Source organism: Ranitomeya variabilis, chromosome 2 (assembly GCF_051348905.1).
Source record: "Ranitomeya variabilis isolate aRanVar5 chromosome 2, aRanVar5.hap1, whole genome shotgun sequence".
NCBI lineage: Eukaryota > Metazoa > Chordata > Amphibia > Anura > Dendrobatidae > Ranitomeya > Ranitomeya variabilis.
Window position 1 is genome coordinate 814182290 of NC_135233.1, and position 14108 is coordinate 814196397.

Sequence of the window (14108 nt, forward strand, 5' to 3'; positions counted from 1 at the left end):
CATATACTGTACTGCAAGGTAAAATAATTCACAGTCATGTGTAATGCAGATGGACACCATGTTAACTACCAGATTTAATATACAAGGTAGACTGGATAACAGTTATAAGATCGTGTGATTAACATATTCAGAAGAATCACTCAAAGAGGTTTTCCATGTCACACCGGCAGGATATGCAAAGATTGTTGGGGTCTGACCCCTGAGCGCTCCACCAATCCCAAGAATTAGGATGATGCCGAGCCTTACTTCCCCCATTTGTCCCTTGAACTGCTGCGCTAATGAAAGGAACCAGCTGCCGTTTCCTGCATAGGTAGGTGGCTAGACGCTCTACTGCGCATATGCAGAAAGAAAACTGCACTATACTGAAGGAACAACCATAAGATTCACACTAGACTGACTGCAGGAACCATAATATTTACACTAGACTGACTGCAGCTACCATATACTGGTGCATCTCACAAAATTAGAATATCATCAAAAAGTTAATTTATTTCAGTTCTTCAATACAAAAAGTGAAACTCATTTATTAGATAGAGTGAGTTAGAATACTTTATAACACCAGCTTGAAAAATGATTTTAACATCAGAAATGTTGGCCTACTGAAATGTATGTTCAGTAAATGCACTCAATACTTGGTCGGGGCTCCTTTGGCATCAATTAACGGCATCAATACAGCATGGCATGGAGGCGATCAGCCTGTGGCACTGCTGAGGTATTATGGAAGCCCAGGTTGCTTTGATAGCAGCCTTAAGGTCATCTGCATTGTTGGGTCTGGTGTCTCATCTTCCTCTTGACCATACCCCATTGATTGTCTATGGGGTTAAGGTCAGGCGAGTTTGCTGGCCAATCAAGCACAGTGACACTGTTGTTTTTAAACCTGTTATTGGTACTTTTGGCAGTGTGGACAGGTGCAAAGTCCTGCTGGAGAATGAAATTTCCATCTCCAAAAAGCTTTTCGGCAGAGGGAAGCATGAAGTCCTCTAAAATTTCCTGGTAGACGGCTACGCCGACTTTGGTCTTGATAAGACACAGTGGACCTATACCAGCAGATGATATGGCTCCTGAAACCATCATTGATTGTGGATACTTCACACTAGACCTTGGAAATCAAGGTCCCAGAGTCCCAAAGTCAGAGCAGCCATCTACCAGGAAATTTTAGAGCACTTCATGAGGGTATACCCTCTTGTATACCTATTTTTTTGCACTATGCAAACGGCACAGTTGGTAACAGTTCCCAATAGTGAATTTTCTTTGCACTAGTAGCACTTTGTTTTATGAATGGGTAGTTGTTAATATTATTATGAGATATATATTAAAACGTGTGCTGATGAGTCTATCATCTTGAGCATTATACATATGGAGGTATTTACCCCATGACTTGGTTTTTGAATATATGCTTTACACTTTATATACTGAATGGTAGCTCCGCTCTCACAGATGAATATATGCCATTATTGTTCTGTACGCTTTTTGGGCTGTTTTTTTGTATATTGTTGTCCCCTTGTTCATTTTTTACTTTTTAACCCCTTAATCCCATATGACGTACTATCCCGTCGAGGTGACCTGGGACTTAATTCCCATTGACGGGATAGTACGTCATATGCGATCGGCCGCGCTCACGGGGGGAGCGCGGCCGATCGCGGCCGGGTGTCAGCTGACTATCGCAGCTGACATCCGGCACTATGTGCCAGGAGCGGTCACGGACCGCCCCCGGCACATTAACCCCCGGCACACTGCAATCAAACATGATCGCAGTGTTCCGGCGGTATAGGGAAGCATCGCGCAGGGAGTGGGCTCCCTGCGTGCTTCCCTGAGACGATCGGTACAAGGCGATGTACTCACCTTGTACCGTGCGTCTTCTCCCTGCAGGCCCCGGATCCAAAATGGCCGCGGGGCTGCATCCGGGTCCTGCAGGGACTACTTCCGGGTCCAGAGCAGGCGCTGGTAAGCCTGCAGCGATGTAAGTCAGATCGCCGATCTAACAGAGTGCTGTGCAAACTGTCAGATAAGCGATCTGTGATGTTCCCCTCTGGGACAAAGTAAAAAAAAAAAAATTCCACGTGTAAAAAAAAAAAAAAAAAATCCTAAATAAAAAAAAAAAAAATAAAAGTACACATATTTAGTATCGCCGCGTCCGTAACGACCCAACCTATAAAACTGTCCCACTAGTTAACCCCTTCAGTGAACACCGTAAGAAAGAAAAAAAAACGAGCCAAAAAACAACGCTTTGTTATCATACCGCCGAACAAAGTGGAATAACACGCGATCAAAATGACAGATATAAATAACCATGGTACCGCTGAAAACGTCATCTTGGCACGCAAAAAACGAGCCGCCATACAGCATCATAAGCAAAAAAATTAAAGTTATAGTCCTCAGAATAAAGCGATGCCAAAATAATTATTTTTTCTATAAAATAGCTTTTATCGTATAAAAGCGACAAAACATAAAAAAATGATATAAATGACATATCGCTGTAATTGTACTGAACCGAAGAATAAAACTGCTTTATCAATTTTACCAAACGTCGAACGGTATAAACGCCTCCCCCAAAAGAAATTCATGAATAGCTGGTTTTTGGTCATTCTGCCTCACAAAAATCGGAATAAAAAGCGATCAAAAACTGTCACGTGTCCGAAAATGTTACCAATAAAAACGTCAACTCGTCCCGCAAAAAACAAGACCTCACATGACTCTGTGGACCAAAATATGGAAAAATTATAGCTCTCAAAATGTGGAGACGCAAAAACTTTTTTGCTATAAAAAGCGTCCTTTAGTGTGTGACAGCTGCCAATCATAAAAATCCAATATAAAAAACACTATAAAAGTAAATCAAACCCCCCTTCATCACCCCCTTAGTTAGGGAAAAATAATAAAATTTAAAAAATGTATTTATTTCCATTTTCCCATTAGGGCTAGGGTTAGGGTTAGGGCTAGGGTTAGGGTTACGACTAGGATTAGGGCTAGGGTTGGGGCTAGGGTTGGAGCTAAAGTTAGGGTTAGGGTTGGAGCTAAAGTTAGGGTTAGGGTTGGGGCTAAAGTTAGGGTTGGGGCTAAAGATAGGGTTAGGGTTTGGATTACATTTACGGTTGGGATTAGGGTTGGGATTAGAGTTAGGGGTGTGTCAGGGTTAGGGGTGTGGTTAGGGTTACCGTTGGGATTAGGGTTAGGGGTGTGTTTGGATTAGGGTTTCAGGTAGAATTGGGGAGTTTCCACTGTTTAGGCACATCAGGGGCTCTCCAAACGCGACATGGCGTCCGATCTCAATTCCAGCCAATTCTGTGTTGAAAAAGTAAAACAGTGCTCCTTCCCTTCCGAGATCTCCCGTGCGCCCAAACAGGGGTTTACCCCAACATATGGGGTATCAGCGTACTCGGGAAAAATTGGACAACAACTTTTGGGGTCCAAGTTCTCTTATTAACCTTGGGAAAAAAAAAATTTGGGGGGCTAAAAATCATTTTTGTGGGAAAAAAAAGATTTTTTATTTTCACGGCTCTGCGTTATAAACTGTAGTGAAACACTTGGGGGTTCAAAGTTCTCACAACACATCTAGATAAGTTCCTTGGGGGGTCTAGTTTCCAATATGGGGTCACTTGTGGGGGGTTTGTACTGTTTGGGTACATCAGGGGCTCTGCAAATGCAACGTGACGCCTGCAGACCAATCCATCTAAGTCTGCATTCCAAATGGCGCTCCTTCCCTTCTGAGCTCTGCCATGCGCCCAAACAGTGGTTCCCCCCCACATATGGGGTATCAGCGTACTCAGGACAAATTGGACAACAACTATTGTGGTCCAATTTATCCTGTTACCCTTGTGAAAATACAAAACTGGGGGCTAAAAAATATTTTTTGTGAAAAAAAAAAAATATATAATTTTTATTTTCACGGCTCGGCGTTATAAACTGTAGTGAAACACTTGGGGGTTCAAAGTTCTCAAAACACATCTAGATAAGTTCCTTAGGGGGTCTACTTTCCAAAATAGCGTCACTTGTGGGGTGTTTTAATGTTTAGGCACATCAGGGGCTCTCCAAACGCGACATGGTGTCCCATCTCAATTCCAGTCAATTTTGCATCGAAAAGTCAAACGGCGCTCCTTCCCTTCCGAGCTCTGCCATGCGCCCAAACAGTAGTTTACCCCAACATATGGGGTATCAACGTACTCAGGACAAATTGCACAACAACTTTTGGGGTTCAATTTCTTCTCTTACCCTTGGGAAAATAAAAAATTGGGGGCGAAAAGATCATTTTTGTGAAAAAATATGATTTTTTATTTTTACGGCTCTGCATTATAAACTTCTGTGAAGCACTTTTTGGGTCAAAGTGCTCACCACACATCTAGATAAGTTCCTTAGGGGGTCTACTTTCCAAAATGGTGTCACTTGTGGGGGGTTTCAATGTTTAGGCACATCAGGGGCTCTCCAAACGCAACATGGCGTCCCATCTCAATTCCAGTCAATTTTGCATTGAAAAGTCAAATGGCGCTCCTTTCCTTCCGAGCTCTGCCATGCGCCCAAACAGTGGTTTACCCCCACATATGGGGTATCAGCGTACTCAGGACAAATTGTACAACAACTTTTGGGGTCTATTTTCTTCTGTTACCCTTGGTAAAATAAAACAAATTGGAGCTGAAATAAATTTTGTGTGAAAAAAAGTTAAAATGTTCATTTTTATTTAAATATTCCAAAAATTCCTGTGAAACACCTGAAGGGTTAATAAACTTCTTGAATGTGGTTTTGAGCACCTTGAGGGGTGCAGTTTTTAGAATGGTGTCACACTTGGGTATTTTCTATCATATAGACCCCTCAAAATGACTTCAAATGAGATGTGGTCCCTAAAAAAAAATGGTGTTGTAAAAATGAGAAATTTCTGGTCAACTTTTAACTCTTATAACTCCCTAACAAAAAAAAAATGTTGGTTCCAAAATTGTGCTGATGTAAAGTAGACATGTGAGAAATGTTACTTATTAAGTATTTTGCGTGATATATCTCTGTGATTTAAGGGCATAAAAATTCAAAGCTGGAAAATTGCGAAATTTTAAAAATTGTCGCCAAATTTCCGTTTTTTTTTTCACAAATAAACGCAAGTTATAGCGAATAAATTTTACCATTATCATGAAGTACAATATCTCACGAGAAAACAGTGTCAGAATCGCCAAGATCTGTTAAAGCGTTCCAGAGTTATAACCTCAAAGGGACAGTGGTCAGAATTGTAAAAATTGGCCCGGCCATTAAAGTGCAAACCACCCTCGGGGCTTAAGGGGTTAAATAACTCTCTATATCGTATCAATAAAGATTCTCATGATTTTATGGCATTTGGCTTCCTGTCCCATATTTTTGATGCTTAGTAGTAGATTGTTTGCACCAATTCAGCCCAAAAGACCTGCTGATGTTAAGATGTGTCTGCCACTTGATTTCTATAAATCATTTATAAGGATTGTAATCTGAGGAGCTGTCAATTTGTGGTTTCTATAGCTGGTAACTCTGATGAACTTATCCTCTACAGCAGTGGTAATTACTTGTCTTCCTTTCTTGGAACAGTCCTCACGAAAGCGAATTTCATCAAAGCTATTAATGGTTTTCATGCCTGCACTTGAGGATGTATTCAAGGTTCTAGAAATGTTCTGAATTGTATGACCTTTGTGTGTTAAAATTATGATGTACAATTGGTTCCCTATTTCGGCTTAGAACAGGTGTGGAATAGGGATGGCTATTGTATGGATCTGTAATCGAATACTGCCTCGGCAATACAGACCTGATGTGCACAAATGCTTTCTGAAAGCCTATTATTCCACAAATTAACTCTATACGATGCAAACCTGCTCCCTGGAAGCAATTCCAAGAGGGTATGAAGATATTATCAGCGTAGAGGTACCTTCACACTAAATGATTTACCAATGATCACGACCAGTGATACGACCTGGCCGTGATCGTTGGTAAGTCGTTGTGTGGTCGCTGGGGAGCTGTCACACAGACAGCTCTCCAGCGACCAACGATGCCGGGGTCCCCGGGTAACCAGGGTAAACATCGGGTTACTAAGCGCATGGCCGCGCTTAGTAACCCGATGTTTACCCTGGTTACCATTGTAAATGTAAAAAAAAAAAACAGTACATACTCACATTCCGGTGTCTGTCACACGTCCCTCGCCGTCTGCTTCCCGCACTGACTGTGAGTGCCGGCCGTAAAGCACAGCACAGCGGTGATGTCACCGCTGTGCTCTGCTTTTACTTTACGGCCGGCACTCACAGTCAGTGCGGGAAGCAGACGGCGAGGGACGTGTGACAGACAGCAGAAGGTTTGTTTTTTTTACTTTTACAATGGTAACCAGGGTAAATATCGGGTTACTAAGCGCGGCCCTGCGCTTAGTAACCCGATATTTACCCTGGTTACCATTGTAAAACATTGCTGGCATCGTTGCTTTTGCTGTCAAACACAACGATACACGCCGATCTGACAGCCAAATAAAGTTCTGAACTTTCAGCAACGACCAGCGATATCACAGCAGGATCCAGATCGCTGCTGCGTGTCAAACACAACGATATCGCTATCCAGGACGCTGCAACGTCACGGATCGCTATCGTTGCAAAGTCGCTTAGTGTGAAGGTACCTTAAAGGGAAGGGGGTAGTTTGAGAAATCTAAGGTTTCATACATATTCTGGTGTACTTCACTTGTTTTGTTACTCCTTCTTTCCATATGTGTCACTTCGATGTTTTACTGCCAGTAGGCTGAATCTACAATGTGCACATTTCAATAAGAACCACTGCATGAACAGTGTGTCCAAGCTTTTTACTGTACATTTTGTATTGTACTGTACATGGCCATAATACGCATAAAAATACATTTAGTAGGTTATTCAGTCTAAAATATGAATGATAAAAATAAAAGGAAAATGAAGAAAAAACTTTTTTTTTCAAGGTTTGTGTTACAAGATCAAAAGTGCACAATTATATGTAACACCAAACAGTAATTTAACCCCTTCATGACCCAGCCTATTTTGACCTTAATGACCTGGCCGTTTTTTGCAATTCTGACCAGTGTCCCTTTATGAGGTAATAACTCAGGAACACTTCAATGGATCCTAGCGATTCTGAGACTGTATTTTTGTGACATATTGGGCTTCATGTTAGTGGTAAATTTAGGTCGATAATTTTTGCGTTATTTGTGAAAAAAATGGAAATTTGGCGAAAATTTAGAAAATTTTTCAATTTCCAAATTTTGAATTTTTATTCTGTTAAACGAGAGAGTTATGTGACACAAAATAGTTAATAAATAACATTCCCCACATGTTTACTTTACATCAGCACAATTTTGGAAACAATTTTTTTTTGCTAGGAAGTTATAAGGGTTAAAAGTTGACCAGCGATTTCTCATTTTTACATCGAAATTTACAAAACCATTTTTTTTAGGGACCACCTCACATTTGAAGTTATGGCTGAAAATACCCAAAAGTGACACCATTCTAAAAACTGCACCCCTCAAGGTGCTCAAAACCACATTCAAGAAGTTTATTAACCCTTCAGGTGCTTCACAGCAGCAGAAACAACATGGAAGGAAAAAATGAACATTTAACTTGTTAGTCACAAAAATGATCTTTTAGCAACAATTTTTTTTATTTTCCCAAGGGAGAAAGGAGAAACTGGACCCCAAAAGTTATTGTACAATTTGTCCTGAGTACGCCGATACCCCACATGTGGGGGGGAACCACTGTTTGGGTGCACGACAGGGCTCGGAAGGGAAGGAGCGCATTTGAATTTTTCAATGAAAATTGGCTCCAATCTTTAGAGGATACCATGTCGCGCTTGGAGAGCCCCCTGTGTGCCTAAACATTGGAGCTCCCCCACAAGTGACCCCATTTTGGAAACTAAACCCCCCAAGGAGCTCATCTAGATGCATAGTGAGCACTTTGAACCCCCAGGTGCTTCACAAATTGATCCGTAAAAATGAAAAAGTACTTTTTTTTTCACAAAAAAATTCTTTTAGCTTCAATTTTTTCATTTTCACATTCACATAGGCAACAGGAGAACATGGTCCTAAAATGTGTTGGGCAATTTCTCCTGAGTACACCGATATCTCATATGTGGTCACAAACCACTGTTTGTGCACACGGCAAGGCTCGAAAGGGAAGGAGCGCCATTTGACTTTTGAATGAAAAATTAGCTCCAATCGTTAGCGGACACCATGTCGCGTTTGGAGAGCCCCTGTGTGCCTAAACAATGGAAATCCCTCACAAGTGACCCCATTTTAGAAACTAGACCCCCCAAGGAACTTATCTACATGCATAGTGAGCACTTTGAACCCCCAGGTGCTTCACAAATTGATCCGTAAAAATGAAAAAGTACTTTTTTTTCACAAAAATTTTTTTAGCCTCAATTTGTTCATTTCCACATGGGCAACAGGATAATAGGGATCCTAAAATTTATTGGGCAATTTGTCCTGAGTACAATGATACCTCACATGTGGGGGTAAACCACTGTTTGGCACACGGCAGGGCTCGGAAGGGAAGGAGCGCCATTTGACTTTTTGAATGAAAAATTAGCTCCAATCGTTAGCGGACACCATGTCGCGTTTGGAGAGCCCCTGTGTGCCTAAACATTGGAGCTCCCCCACAAGTGACCCCATTTTTGAAACTAGACCTCCCATGGAACTAATCTAGATGTGTGGTGAGCACTTTGAACCCCCAAATGCTTCACAGAAGTTTATAACGCAGAGCCGTGCAAATAAAAAATAATTTTTCTTTCCTCAAAAATTATGTTTTAGCAAGCAATTTTTTATTTTCACAAGGGTAACAGGAGAAATTGGACCCCAATATTTGTTGCCCAGTTAGTCCTGAGTACGCTGATACCCCATATGTGGGGGTAAACCACTGTTTGGGCACACGTCAGGGCTCGGAAGGGAAGTAGTGACGTTTTGGAATGCAGACTTTGATGGAATGGTCTGCGGGCATCACGTTGCGTTTGCATAGCCCCTGATGTGCCTAAACAGTAGAAACCCCCACAAGTGACCCCATTTTGGAAACTAGACCCCCCAAGGAACGTATCTAGATGTTTGGTGAGCACTTTGATCCCCCAAGTGCTTCACAGAAATTTTTAACGCAGAGCCGTGAAAATAAAAAATCTTTTTTTTTTCCCACAAAAATAAGTTTTTAGCCCCCCATTTTTTTTTATTTTCCCAAGAGTAACAGGAGAAATTAGACCCCCAAAGTTGTTGTGCAATTTTTCCTGAGTACGGCGATAACCCATATGTTTGGGTAAACCACTGTTTGGGCGCACGTTGGGGCTCAGAAGGGAGGGAGCACCATTTGACTTTTTGAACGTAAGATTGGCTGAAAATCAATGGTGGCGCCATGTCGCGCTTGGAGACCCCTGATGTGCCTAAACAGTGGAAACCCCTCAATTCTAACTCCATCACACCCCTAACCCTAATCCCAACTCTAGCCATAACCTTAATCACAACCCTAACCCCAACACACCCCTAACCACAACCCTAACCCCGACACACCCCTAACCCTAATCCTAACCCTAATCCCAACCCTAACCATAACTCTAACCACAACCCTAACCCCAACACACCCCTAACCCTAACCACAAGCCTCATCTTAACCCTATTTCCAACCCTAAAGGTACCGTCACATTAAGTGACGCAGCAGCGATATAGACAACGATGCCGATCGCTGCAGCGTCGCTGTTTGGTCGCTGGAGAGCTGTCACACAGACAGCTCTCCAGCGACCAACTATGCCGAAGTCCCCGGGTGACCAGGGTAAACATCGGGTTACTAAGCGCAGGGCCGCGCTTAGTAACCCGATGTTTACCCTGGTTACCAGTGTAAATGATAAAAAAAAACAAACACTACATACTTACATTCCGGTGTCTGTCGCGTCCGCTTCCCTGCACTGTGTAAGCGCCGGCCCTAAAGCAGAGCGGTGACGTCACCGCTGTGCTCTGCTTTACGGCCAGCCGGCGCTGACACAGTGCAGGGAAGTGGACGCCGGGGGACGCGACAGACATCAGAAGGAGAGTATGTAGTGTTTGGGTTTTTTACATTTACAATGGTAACTAGGGTAAATATCGGGTTACTAAGCGCGGCCCTGCGCTTAGTAATCCGATGTTTACCCTGGTTACCAGAGAAGACATCGCTGGATCGGTGTCACACACACCGATCCAGCGATGTCAGCGGGTGATCCAGCGACGAAATAAGGTGCTGGCCTTCTAGCTCCGACCAACGATATCACAGCAGGATCCGGATCGCTGCTGCGTGTTAAACACAACGATATCGCTATCCAGGACGCTGCAACGTCACGGATCGCTATCGTTGTTAAGTTGTTCAGTGTGAAGGTACCTTAACTCTAATTCCAACCCTAACCCTAAGTCTATGTGCCCACGTTGCGGATTCGTGTGAGATTTTTCCGCACCATTTATGAAAAATCCGCAGGTAAAATGCACTGCGTTTTACCTGCGGATTTCCAGTGTTTTTTGTGCAGATTTCACCTGCGGATTCCTATTGAGGAACAGGTGTAAAACGCTGCAGAATCCGCACAAAGAATTGACATGCTGCAGAAAATACAATGCAGCATTTCCGCGTTGTATTTTCCGCACCATGGGCACAGCGGAATTGGTTTTCCATAGGTTTACATGGTACTGTAAACCTGATGGAAAAGTGCTACGAATCCGCCGCGGCCAATCTGCTGCGGATCCACAGCCAAATCCGCACCGTGTGCACATAGCCTAATTCTAACCATAATTCTAGCCCTAACCCTAGCCCTAACTCTAGTTCTAACCCTAGCCCTAGTTCTAACCCTAGTGGAAAAATAAAAGTAAATATTTTTTCTTTATTTTATTATTGTCCCTACCTATGGGGGGTGATAAAGGGGGGGTGTTTATTATTTTTTTTTATTTTGATCGCTGTGATAGAACAGCGATCAAAATGCACCTGGAACGAATCTGCCAACCGGCAGATTCGGCGGGCGCACTGCGCATGCGCCCGCCATTTTGGAAGATGGCAGCGCCCATGGAGCAGACGGACGGACACCGGGATGGACAGGAGGACAGGGGGAGCGGAGGACAGCAGATGACAGGACGGAGGACGGTGGGGAGGAGATCGGTGGCGGTGGTGGGGGGCAGATCACGATCTCCAGCCATGGCTGATGCTATTGCAGCATCGGCCATGGCTGGATTGTAATATTTCACCAACTTTCATTGGTGAAATATTACTATCGCTCTGATTGAAAGTGAAACGTCACTTTCAACAGCCAATAAGAGCGATCGTAGCCACGGGGGGGTGGCCCCCTGGGCTCAAGTACCACTCCCCCTGTTCCTGCAGGTCGGTTGAAATTACAGTTAACCCTTTCACCCGGCCTGCAAAAGAGCGATCCGAGCATATGCTGCGTCACAGGTCGGATTGGCACAGGTTTTCGTGACGCATACGCTGCGTCAAAGGTCGGGAAGGGGTTAAATAAAAAAAAAAAAATTAAGTTACAAATATAGCAAAGACATAAAAAGTTCACAATGGTACAAAAAAATTGCCTACCTATTTCCATGAAGTTTTCTACAAGAACTACAATGTCTAGTTGGGTTCCAAACATACTTTTCAGTTGGAGATGTTACATCTGTTCCTTCTTTTTTGATAGTGGGAATGTTATCAGGAATGAACAATGGAGGCTCATCCACAGAAACACTTTTACTACTCCTTCTCTGCCGAGGCGGCAGTGACTTCTTCAGCTTGCTTCGCTCTTCTGACTGCTCAGTTGCCTCTTTCTTTTCCTCATCGTCCTTGGTTTGATGGCTCACTTTAGAGGATGCCTGTTTACTGACAGCCCTGTCACTTGAATGAGACAAGCTCCTAGCACGAGAACGAGATGGACCCACTTGAGCCACTTCTTTCAAACTTCCATGACCATCTCTTAATGCGTCATCCAATTGTTTTAACAACGTGGACGTGTTCCGCTTCTTGTCCACCAGATCCAATTTCTTTTTCACTTTACTCTTTATAGGAACTTTATCGGCTTTCCTACCATCAGATAATTTCTTCTTTAAATTGACAATTTTATTTTTTTCAGGATGGCTTACAGATGGAGGGCTGACATTTTTAGTGATTTTAGTCCTACTTTGAGGGTTATTATTATTTAAGCTGGCACGTTTTGAAGGCACTAGGCTCTTCTCCAAATGTTCTTCACACACTGGTAATTTGGATGAAGTTAATTTGACTTTTTTTACACCTTTTCTGTTTCTACTTTTCTTTTTGTTAATATCATTCTCAGCTGTTATTTCATTCTGTGTCACTTGAACCTTTTCTTCCCTTTTCAAGCTTCCAGCTGGATTTTGAATGCTACTTTCAAGAGCAGAAATATCAGTTTCAGTATTTAACTTAATGCTGGGATCTATAATTTCAGAAGAAATGAAGGGAGTCTCTATACTGCTACCCTGTGTAGGTCTTTTATCAACATTTTGCAACATACATTCATCATTCATTTCAGGGTGCACCACTGCTTTCACATCCAGATTACATTCAACTCCTGATAGAAGGGCCAGCTCTTGATGAACTTTATCATATATTTTATCTGTCTTTTTATCTTCAGGTAGATACGACGAATATTCTTTATCATCGCTTGGTGCTGCTAAGGCTTGGCCACTAGCATGTTGTCCTTCTGAATTACTAGAGTCACGTTCAGCCATTTCATCCACAACTTTATTAGAATTTTCATGAAGCAAACTAAGGACATCATCACGTAAAATGTCTGCCTTATCCCCAGCTTTTTCCAAAATGTACTCTGTATTAGACAAAAGATCATTTACTGGACTTAGATACTCTGCTGTCGTTTTATTTTCAGATGTATTAATGTTATCCTTATTAGCTATTCTTGTCGATCTCCTTGAACTTTCTGGAGATGTGCTCGTTTCTTCTAACGGAATTGTTCCTCTGCTTCTTACATCATTAGTCTCTACCTGTAGAACGTCTTCCTCTTCTTTTACTTTATCTACGGCTGTATCTTTCCTAGAAAATTTTGTTTTTTGGGGACTTGAAACCTGTACGGGATTTGAAGATTTCTCAGCTGTGCTTTGCCTCAGCGATCTTGTGGATTCTGTTTAGAAATGAAACGGAAATCAATTTGAAACCACATCATTTTATATGGAACACTGGCATCTGATTAGACGGTTATAAAAAAAAAATGACAGTGTTGGGCTATACACAATTCTCGTCTTTCCAATACACTGCATAGCAGACTCTGCTTCTACATTGCTGCCTAGGACAGCCATGGTTTGTTTTGCACTTTGAGAATATTTATGCACTAGGACACAGTATCCTGCGTGGGTTTCTAGGCTCCTGTATCCAGAATCACAATGCTACAGCACTGGTTCCACTAGTAGATGATGGTGCACAAATATTAGCAGCCTACAGTGCAGAAGACAGCGGCAAAATCTGCCAAGTGAGTAATTCTATTTTATTGTTTGTTCTCCTGAACGATCATCATTTTTCTATAAAACTGGAAGTAAACTTTATAGATGACCTGTCGGAAGCTTTTTCCTTTATATACTGCTGCCAGCACCTTGTCTACATCTTAATGCACTTACCTACAACCCTTTTACAACCTCACAGTAGAGCTGCATCATTTGAAGAATAGTTTTAGAACTCTGCACTACTCCTCTGCAATTGCTGCCCCTTTTTATTGAAGTAGATGTCTTAATACCACCTTGTAAGAGACATTAAGGTCTGAGACATTAATCAAAGTTGGACGAGGGGCGGACTGCACGTAGAGACGTAGTGACAAATTTGGTCTGGAGACATCCATCACACCACTTGGAACAGGTTTGCATGCAGCATGGGACCTTTATAAAACTATCTTACAAAAGGTATGTTTCGCTTCCGTGTTGCTGTAGGGACATGCATTAAGATGAATAAAAGGCAATGAAAGAAGCGTTTAAAGGTTAAAATAAAAAATCAGCTGACAGCTTCTCTTTAATATCACTTAGTTCTGCAACACTGCTTTTTCTGTCAATACTCTCATCTACCTACCATTCTTCAAGATGAGTAGCCAACCCATCAGACTGGTTGTAAAGGACACACAGCCTTAAAAACCATATTTTTTTCACTGGGAAATTTAGGAAACAGATCTTGACT

General features: G+C 42.4%; 1 protein-coding gene across 3 annotated transcripts in view; it reads right to left on the reverse strand.

The window, feature by feature from the left end:
- PHF3 (PHD finger protein 3) overlaps positions 1–14108 on the reverse strand; it is a 128514-nt gene that overhangs the window by 83330 nt on the left and 31076 nt on the right. For all 3 annotated transcript variants that reach the window (XM_077289972.1, XM_077289973.1, XM_077289974.1), the window contains exon 4: positions 11520–13071. In XM_077289972.1, coding sequence (XP_077146087.1) covers positions 11520–13071 — 1552 coding nt within the window. The remainder of the gene's footprint in view (positions 1–11519; positions 13072–14108) is intronic.